Here is a 21,383-nt window from a genome sequence, read left to right as displayed (position 1 = left end):
ATTCCAATGCCGATTGAAAATCCTGTAATTTTCTCTCTTTCGGTTTGAATTTGAATTTTAAGTGATTTTATTACTGCAGTGGTATATGGTACCGCTCTAAGCGATACTGTCGGCTATGATCCCAACTGAGGTGTGTGCGTGACATCCATGCCGACTATCGGAGGCGTCATCTAATGTTAAGCCAAGAGTAAAAAAATCAGGCCCATCCATACTTCAGATGGGCTACAAGGTCATGAATAATGTACAAGGGAATACCCACCCTCCAAACTATTTTCCTTTGTGTGGACTACCTAATAGCTTGTAGCCTGTTTTGTTTTTGGCCCGGAGCCTAATTTAAAGTGAATTATTTGACGGTGGAAGTGAATTTCACATCAAAGATGATGGAGGGCCTTGTAAAATCCAAGACTCAATTTGAGGCTCCCAAACATGATTTCTGAGATCAGAATTTTCAAGAGCCATGCTGCCGAACACAGCTGAAAATCCAGTACTTCAAATTCAGGATTCCAAATTCAGTATTTCAGTTGCATGCTCCCAAACGAGCACCTAATCATCTGTTTCGAGAAATTGGATTGCGTACTGAGTATCTCGTTGCGCTTTTGTAGTAGTGAGTAAACACTGTTGGCGCTACCTTGAATGTATGTGGCTTATCCACACCGTCCACACGTTTTTTTTTTTTGTAAAATATCATTTTAGGGATCTATCCTAAAATCGAAGCATACAGAAACTCAAGTGGACCCCACCACAAGAAACAGTGGGGATAATAATATCCACCGTCAAAACTTTCCTACGGCCCACATTGATGTTTATTTGTCATCCAGCTTGTTCATAAAGCCACAAGGATATGGATGAAGGGAAAATACAAATATGAGCTTGATCCAAAACCTTTGTGGCCCTGTTAAGATTTCAATGATGGGTGTTCAATTCACAGGTGTGGTCCACTTGAGCTTTGTACATGCTTTCATTATGGGCTCATCGCCTAAAATAATCTGATAAAACGGATGGAAGGAGTGGATAAGACACATAACTCATGGCGGGCCCTGCAGAGTTTAGCGTACTGATTTTCCCCATTAGCAATCCGATTTCCTGTTTCGGTTTGTTAAAATTTAATCGCAGAGTATTTCATTTCTCACCGTCCATTTTGATAACCACGGATTGATAGGTTTTAAACCTTAGATCAACATGTGTTTCTTCCCATGATCGATCTACAATGGGCCCTATGAATTGGATTGTCTAGATTGAATTGTGTAACATGTGCTGAGCAAATCAACACCACAGTTTAAGAGACACTGTAAACTAACACCGTACTGTTTGAAAATGAAAAGCAAAGACGCGGTTCCTTCGCCATACGTCTTTCTTTCTTTTTAACTCCACTGAGTCCACCCAACCTCTCTCTCTCTCTCCCTCTCCGTCTGTCTCTCTTATAACCCTTCTCGCTTCGTTAGGCCGGCAGCTCCGATCTCTCCGTCTTCGCCGATCTCCGGTTCCGCCAGGATTTCTTCGCCGGAATCTGACAACATTCTCCTCCTATAAATACCGAATCTGATCTCCTAGCTTCTTTGCTTGCTCTCCTTTCCTCCGTTCTAGAGAGAGATAATGGAGAATCTGATCACTTTGGTGAACAAATTGCAGAGGGCTTGCACTGCCCTAGGCGACCACGGCGAGGAGAGCGCGTTGCCGACCCTATGGGATTCGCTGCCGGCGATCGCCGTTGTCGGAGGACAGGTTAGATCTCCTATCTCTTCCCTCGCTCCCTTCTGTTCTTCTTTTTTTTTTTTTTGCCAGATCTCGTCTTCTCCGTTGTAAATGGTCGATCTCGGTTCTTTCGGTTATTGATTTTTGTAGATTTGAGCTGAAATCTTTATTTCTTGCCCACTGTTCGGTCGATCTGTGATACTTCTGGTTTGATTTGATTGAAATGCCTACTTCTAATGTTCTTCTGTTGTAATTCCGTCAATTGTTGTTGTTTATGGTGTAAATGGTTTGTAGGTATTAGATCAAAAGTTCGAAATCTACCCTTTCTCCTTCTTTGCACACAAACAAGAAAAAAGAAAAGAAAAGAAAGAAATCTCACTTCTATCTCAGACAATCTTTTAGAACCTGGGACCCTGTCCGGACTTAGTGCCAGTCCAGTCCAAACTGCTTTGAGCCGTGATGAAAATGTGGTGTTATAAATGGATGAAATTAATGAACCAGATGCTTGAAAGGTGGAGCTGGATAGTTTGAACTATTTCTTTCTGAAACAGGCAGTGGAAAGGATCTATTCTGGTGGCTGGGTCAAGTCCAAACTGCTCCTACTGCTCGGTGCCATCGCAAGGATTAGTCCTACCCAACTAACTCCAATCATAGCCACTAATCATTTAAAGCAACATGAATACTTCTAAACAAAACTCAACCAGGATGTAATTGTCAACTACTTGTTAAGGTTATGCTTTGAAGTCAGCATTTTTTTGGAGGTGGGCAGGATGGTTTTCTGCCCAAATCAGTTTTGGCAAATTTTTTGGGTCTAGCACAAAACATCGCCAATCTTGATCTGGGTCAGAAAAAAAAAAGAATAAAAAAATAGCCTTGTAGTTCTGTTCCTGTTTTTGTGCCACTGTAATTGCACAATGGAATGGGTAACAAACTAACAATCTGTTTGGCCAAAAATATCAGGTTAGATTGTGTTTTGGGTTGTGTCTGAGTGTACCCTGAGTATTGTTTTCTTTCATTGTTAAAAGCCTCGTGCTTCTCGTGGCCTGGCAATTTATTTGATTCCTTAATGCAATTCTGTTTTGTTTTATAGAGCTCAGGGAAGTCCTCTGTGTTGGAAAGCATTGTAGGGAAGGACTTCTTACCACGTGGTTCTGGTAATTTCATGCACTGGTTCTCATGCACCATGGTGCATCTATTGGGGAAATTGTTTATATTCACTGGTTCTATAAATAAGGAATAAATGATTCATGATACAAATGTGTGCAGGGATTGTTACTAGGCGTCCACTAGTCTTACAACTTCATAAAATTGATGAAGGAAGAGAATATGCAGAGTTTCTTCACCTCCCAAGGAAGAGATTTACTGACTTCGGTAATTATTTCTTGGTAGCAACATAGTCAATTTATGTTTGTATTTCTTTTATTAATATGCATGTAGTTGGATTGCCCGCTACAAATTACAATAGCTATATGTTGTGCTTGTATGAGTCCCTTTCCCTTCTATGTGCTTCATCTTTTTTTACTCAAGATTGGTGGTTATTCTTGAAAATGATTCCTACCATCAGTTGCAGGGATCCCTGACTTACCTACCTATGTCCCTCATCCAGACAGCACATCAAGATAAATGCCTTTATCCATTTTGGTCATATTTAAAGGCATATAAACCAAAATAACTGTTGGCTTGTGGTGCTCTAATTGACACCACAGAGATTACATGCCGTCTTTGCACTGCTAAACCACTGCCGAGTTATGATATTCAGAGAGGAAGGTAGAAGATAAAGAGGGAGAAGAAAGAACTCATCATCTTTTGTTGTACTGGTTTAGTTAGCTTATCCTTGCCTGTGGAAATTCATGACAAGATGGAGGTAGTAAGAAAAGCCTTTATGATCTAGGGTCTAAGTGAAGATCTGGTCCTTGATAGGGTGGACTGGCAGAACAAGATTCATGTAACCGACCCTAATTAATTAGGATAAGGCTCATTTGATGATGTGGACTTTCAACCATGGTGGTTGATCTTTGTATTTAATGAAGTCAGAAGTCTTGCCTTTGGGGGTTGATGTTCATTTTCTTGGGCCAGTCTGTTTACTTATGCATCATTTATACTAAAGCATTTGGGAATTTACTTTAACATATGGTTTTTCTCATTTAATACTTATTCAATTATCTCAAGTTCTTCAAAGATCAGATGTCATTGTTGAAGGGGATTCAACTAATGTTGTGAATTGGATTTAGACCAAGTGCTGCGTCTGTTAGGGGAAGTATCAAATGGATATGGATGGAGGTAGTAAGAGAAGTCTTGATGATCCGTGGTCTAAGTGAAGGTTTGGCCCTTGATAGGGTGGAATGATGGAACATGATTTTTGTAACTGAACCCAATTAATTGGGAGAAGGCTTAGATGATGATGATGATGATGTGGGTTCTCAACCATGGTGGCTGATCTTTATATTTAACGAAGTTAGAACTCTTGCCTTTGGTGTTCGCTACTCTTCTCTATGTATTGTGGATACTTTTCCCTCTTGTTTTTAATACAATTTTGTTATCTTCTATTAAAAAAAGCCAATTTTGAGATATGGTTCCATTGAAATGCTATAGAAGTCTAGCGATATAGTGTTCTTAGGAATTTGATCTTTAATAATTTGACATTCCATCGTCCATGCAGCTCTTGTGAGGAAGGAAATTTCTGATGAGACCGATCGAGAGACGGGCCGCAGCAAGCAAATCTCATCCGTCCCAATTCATCTTAGTATTTATTCTCCTAATGGTGAGATAGGCTTGTAGATTCCTTTTTGGTTTTTCTTTATAATTTTTCTATATTTAATTGTACTTTTCATAGTTATACGAGCATTTTACGTAATTGTATCATCTTGGAAATCATTACATTAGTCTCATTTATGCACAACATTAAAAGGGCAAGGAGGGGTGTCTGTTCTCCCTTAATCTGCATTTCACTACGAAGAGATCGTTGTACACAAGTAGATTTAGTGTATTCCATGCTTCAAGCAGTTTCAAGGCTTACGACTTACAGCATTGATGACCAGCCAATCTACAATGGACTAGGGATGCGTTTCTGATGAAGAGTAGAGAGTGTGAATATGTATTTGATAAAGAATAAAGAGTACAGATGTGTTTCACGATAAATAATAAAGAGCATAAGTGTATCTAATGTTTATATCACATTTCCCTCGCAACTTAGAGAAACAATACATATATGTTTTTGATAAATGAGAAACAAATCAATTTAAGAGAACGCAAAACCTTGAGGTTATCTGTGTATTATTGAGGTGGGATTAAAGTTCGTGGTTAAACATGGAGAAATGGCACAGAAGAGAAATATATTTTGGGTTTTCTTTTTTTCCTCTATCATGTTTGCCCAGAATTTATGCCGAGCGGCTTGCGCAAAGTGAGTAATTAGGAGTTTGCATAGTTAAAATCTTATTATTATTTAAAATTTTCTGGTTAGTTCCTCATCTGCTGATGGTTTGAACCTTGACAGTTGTAAACTTGACACTGATTGATCTTCCTGGACTTACAAAGGTAGCTGTTGGTAAGTTATATCAAATTTTTAGGCTTGGCATTTGCTGATGAGGAGTTTAAATTTTTTTCGTCCCATTTGTTTTCTATGCAATATTGGCTAACTGAGGTTTTTAGAGGGTCAACCTGACAGCATCGTGGCAGACATTGAGAACATGGTTCGCTCTTATATTGAAAAGGTGATTTCAATTCCAATATGGTTCTGTTCGAGTAGGGGATTCCGCAAAATCGGGATAAGGCGGGCCCCATTCCTCCATGTCAGATAACATAGATGCAGAATGACACTTTTTTCTGGCTTAATCACAATAGTAGCCTTTCAAGGCTTTTAGAACTTCACAGATTGTGGCCCCATCCTTCCATTTAAGATATGTACATGTTGAATGACGCCTTTTCCGGCTTAATCACAATATCAGCCTTTCCAGTTTTTTAAAAATTCAAAGATTGTGATTAAGCGGGGAAAGTGCCACTTTGGTGTCAAATCTTACATGGAGGGTATGGGGCCTGTCAAAATCGGGGTTGAGGTACAATCCTGATTTTGTGGGATCCCATACTGGAATGGATCCCAAACCAAGCCAGTTTTTTAAGTATTTGATATTATATGACAATGATAATGATCTCTCAAAAAATATAATAATGATAATGTTCTACATTGTGAAGCTTTTTCTGGCTAAATCACAACATCAACCTTTCTGGTTTTTTAGAACTTCACAGATTGTGATTTAATTGGGGAAAGTGCCGCTTTTGTGCGTCAATTCTTACATGGAGGGTAAGGGGCCTGCCAAAATCGGGATTGTGGCACAATCCTGATTTTGTGGGATCCTATACTGGAATGGATTCCAAACCAAGCCAGTTTTTTAAATTATTCAATGTTATATAACAATAATAATGCTCTGCATCGCCACTTGACTTCAGAAGTTCTATGATAATTTGTGGACAAGTGAAACGTTTTTTCAATTATTTTCTTAATGTGAAAGAAAATTTGTTAATGAGTTATTGCTCTATGTTTTTCCCTTGCAGCCCAATAGTATAATTCTTGCAATTTCACCTGCCAATCAAGATCTTGCCACCTCTGATGCAATTAAGATCTCTCGAGAAGTAGACCCTAAAGGTAAGTTCATAGCTCTATCAAATGCCAAAAAAGATTCTGATTTATTTGTAGTTTCATTGATTGCTTCATCATGTAGTTTTAAGGTTGCCAGGTTGTTTCCTTTCCTGAATTGATGAAAAAGATTTATTCGAGCTTAACATGGATTGACATGTTATATTAAATGCAATGATACTTGTATCCTTCAAAAACCTAGAGGCCCTGAGTCGGATACTTGAATATGGGATTCCCCTTCCCTGAATCTTCAGCTCCAGATCTATTAGCACTATGACTGTGTTTAGTAGTTGCATGTGGGACTTTATTCTGCCTGTTGGTATTGGGAACATTTCAGGTTGGACCTGGAATTTTTGCAATTATGATTTTTGGAGGAAAACAAAGCAAAATGGAAGCCCACACCATGTGGTTCCCTTTATTTATGCTGCTCTTAATGCACAGCGGATTAGATGATAATATTTTTTGATAGATGATTAGATGATAATATGTTCCATCAAATTTCGTATGTTGACGTGGGTGACATAAATCCTTCCTTATTTGTACTGAATTATATGATTCGTGCCATTCGATATGATAATCGTGCAATTATTTAGGGTTTGTGATTTGGGTTTAGGTTTGAATTGTACACCCACAGAATACAATACGAATCATATGATTTGTACCATGCATTGTACAGTTCTGATAACACTACCTATATGCATACTCTTGTAAGATAGGCTAAATGGTGGCTGATCTCTCTCTCTCTCTCTCTCTCTCTCTCTCTCATATCTATCCAATAGTCTTCTTCTTCTTCTTTCTGTGAAAGATTGATATTTATGCAGAATGTTTTGTGGTGTAGAAACCAGTGAAAATAGTCCGTCCAGTTTATCAGGTTGATTTTGATTGGAAGCCTATAATTACCTTCACAGAAAAAGAGTTAACAAGAAATGTTTGAAGGTGACAATCATCAATTGATGATTCTTTCCTTTTGATCTATACAGCGAGTAAAGCCAATTCTTACTGGATTGCTCTTCATGCATGATGCTTGACATTTGCTGAGCGAAATTTGGAGATATTTAAGCCAAGTTCACCTATTGGTTTCTCAAACTGATTTCAGTTCATGTGGAGTGGTCTTAACCTGGTAGTTGTGACTATTGTGTAAATGACTCAACAAAAGATAACAATTATCTGGTGGCAGCAGATACAGTTATATTGTTTTAGACTTCAATTTTGCTTCTCTTCCTTTTCCGCTCAACTACTGTTTTGGCATCCTAGAAGTTATGATAGTCAATTTTCAATCCAGTCTTTTGATCCTCTCCCTGTTGAAAGCTCTTGAGAGTTGGACTAGTTCACTTCTTAGAATGCAGCCTTCTAGCACCTTCTTCCTTGAGTAATAGTATCCCACTCTGCCTATCTGCACAACCCTGATTCTCGGGTGACTGGTTCTTACTTCTTACTGCCTATCTTAATTTTTCTGCTTTGCAATTTATCAGGAGAGAGGACGTTTGGAGTATTAACGAAGATTGATCTAATGGACAAGGGTACTGACGCTGTTGATGTAAGTTGAGTTCACTTTTCTTTAAGTTGTATTGCAAATTATGATGTGAAAATAATTTCAAAAGTTTTTTTTTTTTTTGATGTGAAAATGCTTGTCTAGTCACTGTTTTTTTTTTCTAATGATTTTTTTTTTATAAAGGATTTGAAATATGAGTTGTAGTAAGACAGTTTCTTTCATTCTTTCAACCTTTTTTTTTAACTAATTTGTTTATTGGCCAATGACTTTTTCCCTTTGTTTCAAATATGTGCAGCATGGAATCTAATTTTCTTCATACTTTGATTATGTAATTTCAAACATTCACTGTTGCATCCACATGTATTTCCTGTTTCAGAATCACGGGCAGAGAATTTTTCTTTTTTCCCTTGTTAGCCTTTTATGGCCTGTTTGAATTCATGGAAAGCATAGTAAAGGAAATAGCGTTTCTTGGGAAACCTTATTTTAGGAAACTGTGGGAAGGGAAACACTGTTTTCGTTGTTTGTTTTTCTACAATATTTTCCTGGAATTTTAGGATCTATTTTCAAAATTGTTGTTTGGCAAACAAAGTTGTAGGTATTCACTAGCATGTGCTAGATTAGCACATGACGCTTATGGGATGCTTGAAGATGGATAGTGGCGCACATGACATATATGGCATATGTGGACGCTTGAAATTGAATTGTGACACACATGGTACATATGAGGTGCTTGAAGCTATACAGTGACAAATGTAGCATAATACATGCATTGGCACATTTGATGTATGGACACTTGAAGCTAGATGGCTGCACTTGTGCACATTGGCATCATTGGCACATATAGAGGCACATTTGGAGCGATTGAAGATGGAAGATGGTTAATGTAGGGGTATTTTCACACCGGGCTGGGCAGGGCCCACGGGACAGGTCTCGTGTTCGAGACTCCTCATCGGGGGTGATTAATGCGCATTTCACACCGGGCTCGAGTGGGGTAGCTTGTGGGATGCGGGGACACACTCGGGGTGGGCGGCCCGTGTGAGGCGGTACCTATGTGATTTGGGGCCCGCGAGGGGGATTCGGTCGAGGCCCTAACCCATGAGATGTGGGGCCTGGGCTATGAGATAAATGGATTAATTCGCCATACTCTAACAGTTCGAGCTTTTAGAGCAAGTGGTTAATTGTCCTGCATCAAATTGGTATTAGAGCAGGAGGTCTCGTGTTCGAGACTCCTCACTGGGGGTGATTAATGCATGAACATTTTCAAATTGGGCTCGAGTGGGGTCGCCTGTGGGATGCAGGGGCACACTCGGGGTGGGCGGGGCCCACGGGGGAGGTCTCGTGTTCGAGACTCTTCACCAGGGGTGATTAATGCACATTTCACACCGGGCTCGAGTGGGGTAGTTTGTGGGATGTGGGGACACACTTGGGGTGGGGGCCCATGTGAGGCGGTACCCATGTGATTTGGGGCCACTAGGGGGGGTTTGGCCGATGTCCTAACCCATGAGATGTGGGGCCTAGGCTATGAGATAAAGAGATTAATTCACCATACTCTAACAGTTCGAGCTTTTAGAGCAAGTGGTTAATTGTCCTACATCAATGGCACATGTGGCGTATTGGTGCATGTAAAGTGCTTTGCACATGCGGCACAAGAGAAGATGAATGGTGTGTGGCGCATTGGCAGGTGCATGGCACAAGAGAAGATGGATGGTGTCAAATTTAGTACATTAGAAGATGTGAGACACTTTACACATGTGTCGTAGTGGTACGTGTGGGACTAACTGAAGATGGGCATTGGCTCATTTGGCAGTTTTCATATGTGAGGTGATTGAAGATGGATGGTGGCACATTTTGGGCTTTTTGCCCTTGAGAAATCCATTTTCTTTCAATCCTGGGAATTTGCTTACTGAGGGGTGGTGGGAGAATAAATTTGTTTATTTTCCAACAAAGATAGAATGTGGGAAATGATGTTTCCCATAAATTCCCATGAAGAAAGGCTTGACAACTAATGGAAAAGTGAGTGTCATGGGAAATGATGTTTGCTTTCCTGTTCTTTACATGAGTCCAAACAGGCCTTTTTGTTGCTGCAATTTTAATTGGGTTTTCTGATTTTGACTAGTTTCGAATGGATGCTTAATAATGCACTGCAATTTGATGCCTTAAGATGCATATCAATCATGATTAATTAACTGATAAGCATTGAGTTCACCCCTGGTTATCCCAGTCATAACGCCACTTCTAGCTTGAACCAACACAGGTGGTTCTCACTCTTAATCTCTCATCGCCCTATGTTTGTTTTCTATTATATGCTTGAATTGCCCTTTGTCAGTTGCCAAGCGCCCCCCCCCCCAAATAAAAATAAAAATAAAAATCACTCTCTGATCAACAACCAAACTTTTCCAGTTTGTGCTTCAAAAAGCACAGACTGCTTTGTCAGTTGTCAACTAATGGAATGCACATGTGGCTTGGTGATGCCTAAATATCTTAGGGAAATGATTTGACAGATCTTGCATGCCATGGAAAGTGGTAATGTGGGAGTCCCTTATTCAGCCTGTTTATGCTTTGCCTAATCATGTATTTTATTGCAACATTGGGATCCCAATCCCTAAGGAAACCAAGATAAATTGAAATCTGGTATACATATACAATGCAAATTGTTGCCCAAAATCACCGATCCACACGGGTCCTATGATTATATTATTGAATCATGCAATTATCATTTTGAAGCACACGAATTGTAGTACAAATATTGTGGACTGTATAACTCGGGCCCATATTTACTTTTAAAATTTATTATTTTCATTTACGTTTTCTTTTGAAACATGTAATAGACATAATTTTGATGGAAGAACATCATTCAACTACCATTATTTGGGTTCTTTTAGATATTGGAAGGAAAAGCATATCGGCTACAATTTCCATGGATCGGTGTTGTTAATCGCTCTCAAGCTGACATCAACAAGAGCGTTGACATGATCGCTGCTCGGCGTAGGGAGCGGGAGTATTTTGCAAATACCCCAGAGTACAGGCATCTTGCTCATAGGATGGGTTCTGAATATTTGGGGAAGATTCTTTCAAAGGTACGCTATATACATTTCTCTCCATATTACTTGATATCTATTTTTGCACGTAGAGTATCAAGATACATACTTATGTTGCCTGTTTTTAACTTTTTATCACAAACTATGACACTTAGTGAACAATGACGATGTTTCTGCAGCATCTGGAATCTGTGATCAAGTCCCGCATCCCAGGCATCCAGTCTCTTATCAATAAAAGTATTGCTGAACTTGAAGCAGAATTAAGCCGTCTTGGAAAGCCTGTTGCCACAGATGCTGGAGTAAGCTCTTTTTAATGATCTTGACTAGTTTGTAGTGTTTCATTCACATAAAGTGAGAACTTACCGAGAATAGTTAGAACGTGATGACTAACCTTTGACTGGTGTAATGTAAAGTGTGAAAGGTCTGTGTCCTTCATGTTAAGAAATTTCTAGCACTATATGGTCTGATTCTTCAGACATTACTTGGTGGCATATCTTAAATGGTCATAAAAATTGCTTTGAAGGATTTTGATTTTTCTTTTTGTTGGAGATTGTAGTTGTTTCTGCTTTCTCAGCAGTCTCTCGCTCCTGCTTTTGTCTCCTTCTCTTTTATTAATATAAAATCGTTACCTTTCAAAAAAAAAAAAAAATGGTCATAAAAATTGCCACCACGTGAGACTTGCATCCCTATATGCCTTTTTTTGTGGCTTTCCTCATACTTCTGTGATATTCTGGTGGCCCTTTATCATGGAAGATAAATTGATTTGCGTTCTTCGGTCTCCAAATACTTTGGCATCTTCATCTTGCACTTGAATTTATAAATTGATAATGCCCAATATTACCAGAAATAGTTTGGCTTTGTTTAATGAGATATAATTTAGTACATGCCCTACCTCAAGGACATCATTCTTTCCCATAAGGTTATTGTATGAAAATTAAGTTTTTGTGAATCTGTTGATGGGAGGAGTCTATTTAGTACCTTGACTCTTCTACAGTGTCTTAGGAGGGTATTGACTATTGGCCCTTCATAGTGATAACATGAAATCCAGTTTTAACTGTCTTTTGAACTGTGTTAGACTGTTAGGTGAAACATTTTTATTATATTGGAGATCTGGCTACCCTGGACCTGATATCACATACACATTAAGCTGATAGCCTGACATCCATTGGGCTTGTGCCGGCCTATTTGTGTTAAATACTTGATATGTGCCTCCTTGGTTGCACCAGCATTGATAATAATTTTTGGATAACCCAGATAATAGAAAGTAATAAGGTGATTTTCACTTTAGCATAGGAATGAATATCTGGAAATCAAGTCAGTTGGAGTCACATAAATCCAACACTTGACTTTCTTGTGCAATGTCATTATGCACTTCTGCAATGCATTGTCTTAAAACCGTGATGTTCGATCAAAGCAGCATTTCCCTTTTGCAAAACATGTCACTCCAAGGCTGCCATTATCTTTTAGGTGCAGATAAAGTCTTCACATTTGTCAAATGTTAAATTAGTCGGTTGTCGTTTGTGTTTGGTTATGCCTCTACATATGTACAGTCTTTACTTAAAAATGCTGTGTATGTCTTTCACGCCAATTAGATGAGTTGCACTTTCCACAGCAATACTTCCCAAGTCCCAACTTCTTTTTTTTTTTTTAATTTTAAATTTTTAAATGTATACTTTTCATGCCAATTTACCACAAAAATCAACTGTTTACTTGCAAAGACTTTCCCAATAGCCAAACATGGTGGGCTGAAACTCATTGTCAATTTTGTGTAAAGAGTTTACATTAATGAGATTTTACCTACATCAAAACAACCCCATATGGGCCGCTGGCTATAAAAGTTGTATTATGAGCTTGAGTTTGAGGCCTTTTCATGCTGCTTCAGCTATTGATTACTTGAATTTACTTGTCTGGCACTGATATTCACATTCAAATGTTTTGTCGCTTGTCCTAGAAATCCTATTTGCTTCTTGAAGGGCTAGTGATGGCTTCTTTGTTTTGATGCAGGGAAAATTATACATGATCATGGAGATTTGTCGTGTTTTTGATCAAATTTACAAAGAACATCTTGATGGCGTGTATGTATCCTTTTTCAACGATCTTCTTTCACAACTTCCCATGCTATTCTCTTCTCAAAGCTAATTTGGTTCATTCATATCATAGATATTAGATATATCATATATTCTTTTCCACAATCTAATTTTTTGATCATTTTTTTTTCACAATATTCCATAGTGATATCTTCAATGTTTGCGGGCTAGTTGTTCCATCCTAATGATGTGTTACCAAATAAGATATAAATTTGAAATTCATTGGTGCTATTGACTGAAACAAATAATGGATTCTGTTTGTTCCCACAGACGCCCTGGTGGTGATAAGATCTACAATGTCTTTGATAACCAACTTCCTGCCGCTCTAAAAAGGCTGCAATTTGACAAACATCTATCCATGGAGAATGTAAGAAAGCTAATCACCGAGGCTGATGGTTACCAGCCTCATCTGATAGCGCCTGAACAAGGATACCGCCGTCTCATTGAATGTTCTCTAGTTACGATTAGAGGTCCTGCTGAGGCAGCTGTTGATGCGGTATGCAATAACTTTTAACCATATTACTATTAGTTGATTTGATTTTTTAGCTCTTGGAGGGCTTGCTTGATGGTTCCACTACGTGCTATTGTATCTTGTTTCCTCAAAGCATATTCTCTCTCTCTCTCTCTCTCTCTCTCTCTCTATATATATATATATATATATATATATATATGTTTCACTTTTACATGTGCATGGTAGGATTGGCTACATAGGTTATAAATTATAATATATCTTCCTAATTCAACTTAAACATGGTAAGACTTCTAATGAAGAAACGATGAAAATTTTAATTTGACCATGGTGTGAAATTGGTATTGAAGCATGTATTAGATAGATGCCTCTTGAACTGATGCATATTGTTATGTATCGGTGATGCACTGATAGTTTGCACTTTTTGAGTGCGGATGTCCAAATGGGCCTATAAAATAATGCAAGGGTATTTTCACACTGGGCTCGAGTGGGGTTGCCTGTGGGATGCAAGGGCACACTCGGGGTGGGTGGCTCGTGTGAGGTGGTACCCATATGAAGTGGGGCCCTTGAGGGGGGTTTGGCCGAGGTCCTAGTCTTTCAATTGAGAGAGACGAGGTTGAATATTTTTAGATGCCACTCAGATTTCCAATAGAAGTTATTCTCACCTTAAAGCATACAAGCATTAACATGCATCACAATTGCAACAAGTGGAGTGTAGCGTTACGTCCACCTTTTATATAGCTTTCGTTATCGGTATTGTAGTTATAGACTTGTATCTCCTCCTATTACACCCTTTGTGCTCAAAGTGAAATGAGTTCATACCCACAGTTAGCATTCTTCTCATGCCAAGTAGTTTGTTGTTGGTTCTTTGAATGCAAGGAATTGATAGTGATTCTCTAAGTGAAACGCCATAGAATTTTTTCCCCATTATGTTGGCAAGAAGGGCATGTCTCCTCTTGCAGCTCTATAAATATTCACATTGTCCAACTCTAAAGCATAACCTAGGTATGCCTTATATTTTATTTTAATTGAAAGACTTGGACTTGTGAATGTTTTACAATAATTGGTTGGTTAGCGATTTAATGAAGCCCGAAATGGGTGGGCTGTAGTACGATGATTACTACTCTATGAAGATATGAAACATATGGGTGAATGATTTAAAATTCTTTTAATATGTTGATGTATGTGAATGGTTGAATTAATTGAATGTGTAATGTCTCGATGAATGATTGAATTTGTGAACTTGGAGTGCAATTAATTATGTGCCCATGAAAAAACAATATGAATACATGGTTTTAGTACACATTGTATACAAGTCATAATCTGTAACTCGGGTCTGAGGGTGCACACTCTATATCCGAATTTCAGGGCGTGACACTCATGGTACACGTGATTCATGGATGGGCTGCATTTGGGTGTCTTGAAGTAGCAGTTCCATGGCTCATATCAAGTGGAAATAGACCGACTATTGTCAGCGGATGATATACATGAAACGAGAGAAATTAGGGGTGTGCACGCTGATGCGTGTTATTTATATATATATATATATATATCTATAGATTGAGGGTGGACAAATTAGAAAATCACTCTTGGTGAGAGAACTACCGAACTACCAATGTGAATACAAGTGTAAAGAGAATGGAGGCAATAACACATTTACAATAACTTGGCAACTTCCTGCCTCGTCCTTGATAAGGAGTGCAAGGTTGGTGACAAGAAATAGATAGTTTCGAGGCATGGGCTTACTGAAGAGGCTTGTGAGTTGAAGACTAGAAGAGACAAGGAGAAAGGTTACAGCATCAAATGATGTTCTGGAAGGCAACCCAAGTATATGCTTTGCCCTCATGACTGAGGTGGTTGATATTTGGAGTGGCGTCGTGGTGTGGGATAGCATCATAAAACTGGAAGAACCCAAGTTGTAATCAAGGTTGGAGTTTATTTCTTCTCATTTAGCATGGGAATAATGTCTACAAGAGTTCTAATGGTAAACTAGAAAAATGGATAAGAGTTCCAAGAAAACAAGTGAGGACATAGGAAATAAAATAAAAGTTTAAGCCTCTAGGTTTTCTGTCAACCTTATTAGAATGTTGGTAGAAGAAGCAGAAAATACTAAAGGATGGACTTTTAAACACTTTTAAAAAGATCCAATAATTAGGAAAGATCCCCTCATATGACTTATGAGTCACTATGTGACCACTTGTAATTCACCCTTCATCTGTATGTCTGAGATTGGGACCTGCAAAGTAAAAGGATCATAACGAACATGATATATTTTGGAAATTGATGGAATGTCATTCAATGTAACAGGGAAGTTCATTCTTGATTGTTTGACATCACCAACTTTTGTATTAATTGATTGCTTTTTTCTTGGGTTGATATTATTAATGTGAATGTTCACAGAGGTTCCATAGGTAATCCAGGGATATCTGGTATTGGGGTATGGTCAGAAACTTCAAATGTGAAATTTAAATTGGCTTTTTCTGGCTATGGGGATAGACAATGCTAACTGCAGGGAATAATGGTGATTAAAATGGGGATAAAACCTTTTATTGGCTTTTTGTAAGGTCTGCTTGTTGTGGAAGGTGACTCCAGAGACTATTTTTTGGGTTCTCCAATGGGTGTGTTGCCCTAACGAAATGATCCATCCTTGTTTCGTTTTTTCTTTTTTGATCGGTAGATCCCCATCCTTGTTATGAGATTAAAGACAACTTTTTCCAAAAGTGCAGCATTCAAGCATATCCAAGGGAGGTTTAGTTGCATTGGGTTGAGTTGGCAAGAATTGTGCCCCAAGATCTGTCTTATGCATCATAATCGACATCCATTTCCTTAATGGATTTTTCTTGAGCTGCATTTCCCCTTTGGTTTGTAAATTTGGTTTTGTTCTCTCTCTCTCTCTCTCTCTCTATTTCTGATTTACACACTTCTCTATGCGGTTTTACCTCTCTTTGAACTTGGTTTATGTCTTTCATGTTGATTATGATGGTGACTTTTTATTTTGTCATACATTTATACATGCAAGTGTCAAATTTTCTAGGATATACTGCATCCAATTAATTGCCATTTTATCTTAACTCACGAAGAGTATCCTTCTGCAAAATAAAGCAAAATTGATAGTGTTATTTATTTCATATCCTCACATGTTCTGTTGCTTCAAACGTTTTTCAATGACTGTGAGTTTGGTACTCCAAATCCACTCAATGCTTCTTCAAACTTTATGTTATCATGATTTCAGGTTCATTCTATTCTCAAGGAGCTGGTTCACAAGGCTATTAGTGAGACTGCTGTAGGTTTCGTTTCCTCTTATGATCATGCTACCTTCGCCATTTAAATATTCTTTTAAACTTGTGGCAAATTTAGATAGATTTCTGGGAGTTACTGAAATGCCTGTCTTGTGAAATGACTCCATATCAATGTAGTTAAAAGCGCTAGGTGCACTTGCCCCTGTAGCGACTGGGACATCCAGGCACACTTGGAATATCCGGGCCCAATTTTTTTTTAAATTTATATTGTAAATATTAATATTTAATTATTTATAGATATAAGTTTGTTTCTTAAAATCAATCTAAGTTGATACCAGTCAAGTCCTCTCAGTGCAAAACTCCATATCCTCATTTTTCATTCTAAATCATAATTTTCCAATTTCCTCCGAATCCTAATCCTAAATTTTCAATTTTCCCTCACCCAAATTCGCCTATCCAAAGTCATAATTTTGCCAAAATCCCTAAAGTTTCCGAACCCTAGAATCCAATTTTTCAAATCCACAAATCCTCGAACCTAAATTTTCCAATCCCTACCCGATTTATCTTCAATATCTTGGATGACACTAATGGAAGCTCAAATTGTTTTCAAAAGTCCAATGTGATGATCTCAACACAACATTAGAAGAAAGAAATGTAGAAGAAAAGGATCTCATAAGTTCATAAAAAATGTAAGAAATTTGGGAGAAAGGTCTCAAGCTTCGATCTAAAAAAGAATGGAGAAAAATCATTGAGAGAGGGCTTAGAAGGCTCTTCTTATATCTCCCCACCCTTGTATGGTGTTAAAATACCTCTTGTGAGATATACCCTTAAGGGCAGCTCACTTAAAAAGCTAACTGTGCTGCAGGTTTGCCTAGACACACTTAGACAAATGGCTGTCCCAAAATGCCTAGGCATCCACTTGGGAACACTTTTGACAACATTGCTCTATATCCCTGTACTTTGCAGTCATTAGATTTAGAAATTTCACCTGAAATTGTAGCTCCCATACAACAATAAAAGGAATCCGAGACTGGTAGTAAACACGGGGTTCCTCTTCTTCACTCGATTACCATATTAAGCGGACTTCAATTAGAGGTAAATGGATAACAGCTGATGCTAGCTAATCTTGCAATGCAGCCTGTCTGGTGGCATGGGGCTGGGCTCCAATCAGGGTAAGCCTAGAATGGTTTATGCCCATATTAAACTGATTGGGCCCGGCACTGTTGGGCTGGGCTTATTCAAAATTTTGATTTTGCTCAGCCCAGGTCTGGCCTATGTGCGACCTTACTAGAAGCTTCCAAGGGGTTGTTGGTTCTCGCCTTAGTTTGTTTGTCAAGCACAAAGGTCTCATAGTTAACATTGATTGCGCTGTAAGTTGCTAAGATATCCAGTAAAACTGAAACCTTATACGGGATATAAAGTCTTTGCAGTATTATAGATTTATGTTTCTTTGCAGGGTGTTTCTCCTTTCTCTTCTGCCACCTTTATTAGCTTTGCACTTTCTTTTATAGATTATAGATTTTCCAATTAGTAGCCCAGACCACTTAAATTATTGGTGATAATTGCCTCTTCAGATCAACAGAAAATAATCTTTTTTAGCATCTCTGTCCAAACACAGTTCAAAATGTATGATTATTTACTGGCCCTTCACTCACTGCTGAAGCCCTCATAAGTTCACCCAATAACAATGGAGCACTTCTTCTGAAGTTTATCAAAATTGAATGCAGCTTTTTTTTTTTTTTTTAAAAATTTTTTATTGAGAAGCTGATTTATGAAAACTCAAGAATAGTTACCGAGAAGTTCACTGCTGTTTTTTTTTTTTCCATTCCATTTCAGATGTTTAAAAGCAGAATTGTACAATTGTTGGTTTCATGATTTTTTGGATGAAGGAATTTTCACTTTCATTGTATACAGGAGCTGAAGCAATATCCCTCTCTCAGAGTGGAGGTCGGAAATGCAGCTTTTGAATCATTGGAGAGGATGCGCGAAGAGAGCAAGAAAGCAACTCTAAAGCTAGTCGATATGGAGTCCAGTTATCTGACTGTTGATTTCTTCAGGAAGCTTCCACAAGATATTGAGAAGGGCGGAAATCCAACACATTCAATTTTTGATAGATACAATGATTCATATCTGAGGAGAATAGGTAAATGGAGTTTCTGCGAGGGGTTATGATCTGATTTTTAATAGTCACATGCATGGATTTGTGGACCTACCATAACTATGATGTGTGGTGATTGTTTCTTCTAATCTTCTGGTCCCATCATTACATCATCCGTACTTGGGTTCCTCAATTTTGTGCAATCAGATCAAATCTGTTCATTGCTATATGAACTGCTTTCTAACATTACTTGTTATGGAGAGTTGTTTTCCCTCCCTTTTTAATGCACTTACCATGGAGTTCTTTTGTTGTGTAAACTGATTAGGGTCAACCGTTTTGCAATATGTCAATATGGTTTGTGCAACCTTGCGGAACTCAATTCCAAAGTCAGTTGTTTATTGTCAAGTGCGCGAGGCCAAGCGCACCCTACTTGACCATTTCTTCACTGATTTGGGTAAAAAGGATGTGAGTTTTTCTTTCCTTTATCATAATATTCTTCAATACAACAAATTCGACCTGGATTGAATTTACTTTATATGCTTGTTATTTCCTTTTTTTTCTCTCTTGGCTTTAAATCTGCTTGATGTCAGTCTTAGGAGCTTCGGATTGTGATTTATTTACTTTCAATGAGAGTTTCTTCTAGAATGATTGATGTTGCTTTCTTAAACACCACCATTGCTTTGATTTTCTGTCATCTGCCAATACGAAAAAATAAGAAAAAAGCACTCGTCTTCAACAATTGTACGTTGTTTCATTGAAAGAGGGCTGTCAATGGGCCGTGCCTGGATTTCAAACTGGCCAGGCTGTGGCTATTCAGTCTTCCTGTCCCTTGGCTTGGACCCGGTCTGCTGACGGCCCTACCAGCCTGTTCAAAAAGCTGGTTGGTTGGGGTCAATCTTCTTGCAAAATGTGTATATCTCTATGCAGTAATGGTTCTTTGGCAGACAATGTTGACTGTATTCTTGTTTTACTGCAGCCTAAGCAGTTGGGAAAGCTGTTGGACGAGGATCCGGCGGTCATGGAGCGTAGGGTTGCCCTTTCCAAGAGGCTAGATCTGTATAGAAATGCCCAGTCAGAGATCGACACTGTCGCATGGGCTAAGTAGAGATACATATTATATACATGGACAGAGAGAGAAGGGGAGAACTTGGAACTTGAAGAGAGAGAGAGAGAGAGAGAGAGAGAGAGAGAGAGAGAGAGAGAGAGAGAGAGCTTTTGAGTTTGAGATATGTGGGATTGTGATTCTTTCATTCATGTCTAGACATTTAAGAGGGGTAGTAGCAACGAGGCTGAATTTGCTGCCATTTAGTCATCTTCCTCGTTGACAGAACCAATATAGGATTGTATTTTTATTCAATTTCTCATTTCACCACCAGACTGCTTAGGCTTATCTTGAAAACCCAACAATCATCTACTTGAGAATACTATTGTAACAAAATCTTACTTGGGCGTGGCCGTGTATGGGATCTAACCACCCATCAAGATGGCACTGCCCTGCATGCAACCAGTGCATAAAAATCAGGCCCTTTGAAACAAAATCCTAACTGCGAGATTTGAGAAGAGATGAACTGTTAGATAAGGTTGACTAACGGGTCTGTAGACAGTGATCAAACTCATTGCTTGGGGTTCCCGAATGGCCTGGATTTGTTGTTGTTGTTGTTGTTGTTGTTGTGTTTTTTTTTTTGACCAAGAGGCCGCTAATGGCTACTCGGACAGGCTTGGATCCTGTGCACGTTTCATGTGGGTTTGCGTACTACAAGCTGAGTTCCCCGCGGATGGGACGCATGTAGTAGAACGATATTGATACTCTTGCTGCGTATGAGACTTGATAAGCAGCCACTTGAAAAATTAAACCGACTAAATTGTGAAACCTGATTGTTGCTACTAAGTCACAGTTCCAGATCATATTGGTTGAGCAATCCTAACCTCTGATTTATGTACACGTGTTGAAATACGACCACTGGATGTTTTTCAATTTCAACGCTCCAATAGATGTCTGCTGGTCCCATAATCAGAGACCCAAATAAGGCGTAGGCTTTTGTTCACATCCAAACTGGGACCCATAATTTGGACAGTTTAATTTGAAAGTATCATCCTCCACTATGCCAGCCTATCAAACTACTTTCTCATTATCGGCCACCAGAAATGGGCCGTGGTCCGAAAGTCACACCGACCGTTCGATCTTGTGCTATTAATTAGTGGGATAAGAAAAGGTCATGACCTGCTTTTGCGTGCTGTTAGTCAAACGGTTCTGGGGCTTTGTCCATACGCCTTATGGCACACTGTTTGAACGGCAGCCTGTATTTGTACGGATAAGCCACGTGCCTACGAAAGATTTGGTGCATTCGTTCGTCTGTTGGAGATCCTCAAGTGGTGCTGCGACGAGCATCTCTGATTACTGCATGGCTTCGTGATCGTGTGGGGGCAGAGACTGCCGTTGGATCGGATGATGTATCAGAGATACGGGCCATTGGATCAAAGTTAATGCCTCGCACGTGTGGCTCACTTGATGAGTGATGCTACCCTGATGTTTCATATATGGCATGGTCGCAGAGCGCACTAGCTAATGGATGACCCGGATCTCTGATACGTGCGCCTTCTGACGTGGAACCAGCACCGCACGGGAGCTGTAGCCTCG

At 38.9% G+C, this 21,383-nt stretch overlaps 1 protein-coding gene and 1 long non-coding RNA gene across 3 annotated transcripts; one reads left to right on the top strand and one right to left on the bottom strand.

Moving 5' to 3' along the window:
- Positions 1-1,373: 1,373 nt before the first annotated feature.
- LOC131241209 (dynamin-related protein 5A) lies at positions 1,374-20,135 on the top strand. 2 transcript variants are annotated; one of them, XM_058239941.1, is made up of 16 exons: positions 1,375-1,722; positions 2,783-2,846; positions 2,959-3,063; positions 4,352-4,453; positions 5,186-5,236; positions 5,341-5,402; positions 6,241-6,331; positions 7,795-7,859; positions 10,697-10,891; positions 11,032-11,151; positions 12,857-12,927; positions 13,210-13,435; positions 16,641-16,691; positions 18,562-18,790; positions 19,071-19,210; positions 19,722-20,135. In XM_058239941.1, exons 1-16 carry the CDS (start codon positions 1,594-1,596, stop codon positions 19,848-19,850), a joined length of 1,830 nt encoding a protein of 609 aa, XP_058095924.1. In that variant the 5' UTR covers positions 1,375-1,593; the 3' UTR covers positions 19,851-20,135. The 2 variants fall into 2 exon arrangements, with proteins under 2 accessions (XP_058095925.1, XP_058095924.1); XM_058239942.1 differs by lacking the exon at positions 16,641-16,691 and having other exon boundaries at positions 1,374-1,722.
- On the bottom strand, positions 19,904-20,312 carry LOC131241210 (uncharacterized). Its single transcript, XR_009168976.1, has 2 exons — positions 20,171-20,312; positions 19,904-20,131 (listed from the first exon to the last, which is right to left on the bottom strand). It is a non-coding gene; the product is annotated as an uncharacterized LOC131241210 (long non-coding RNA).
- Between the last annotated feature and the right edge of the window lie 1,071 nt (positions 20,313-21,383).

The sequence above is a fragment of the Magnolia sinica genome, chromosome 3, assembly GCF_029962835.1.
Source record: "Magnolia sinica isolate HGM2019 chromosome 3, MsV1, whole genome shotgun sequence".
Taxonomy (NCBI): domain Eukaryota; kingdom Viridiplantae; phylum Streptophyta; class Magnoliopsida; order Magnoliales; family Magnoliaceae; genus Magnolia; species Magnolia sinica.
The sequence above is the reverse complement of the archived record's forward strand: the minus strand, read 5'-3'. Positions and strand labels throughout refer to the sequence as shown.

Coding starts and splice junctions, on each gene's coding strand:
- LOC131241209 (XM_058239941.1), top strand. CDS start 1,594: ATGGAGAATCTGATCACTTTGGTGAACAAATTGCAGAGGGCTTGCACT. Junction 6,332..7,794: donor TCGAGAAGTAGACCCTAAAG/GTAAGTTCATAG, acceptor GCAATTTATCAG/GAGAGAGGACGTTTGGAGTA. Junction 13,436..16,640: donor CTGAGGCAGCTGTTGATGCG/GTATGCAATAAC, acceptor TCATGATTTCAG/GTTCATTCTATTCTCAAGGA.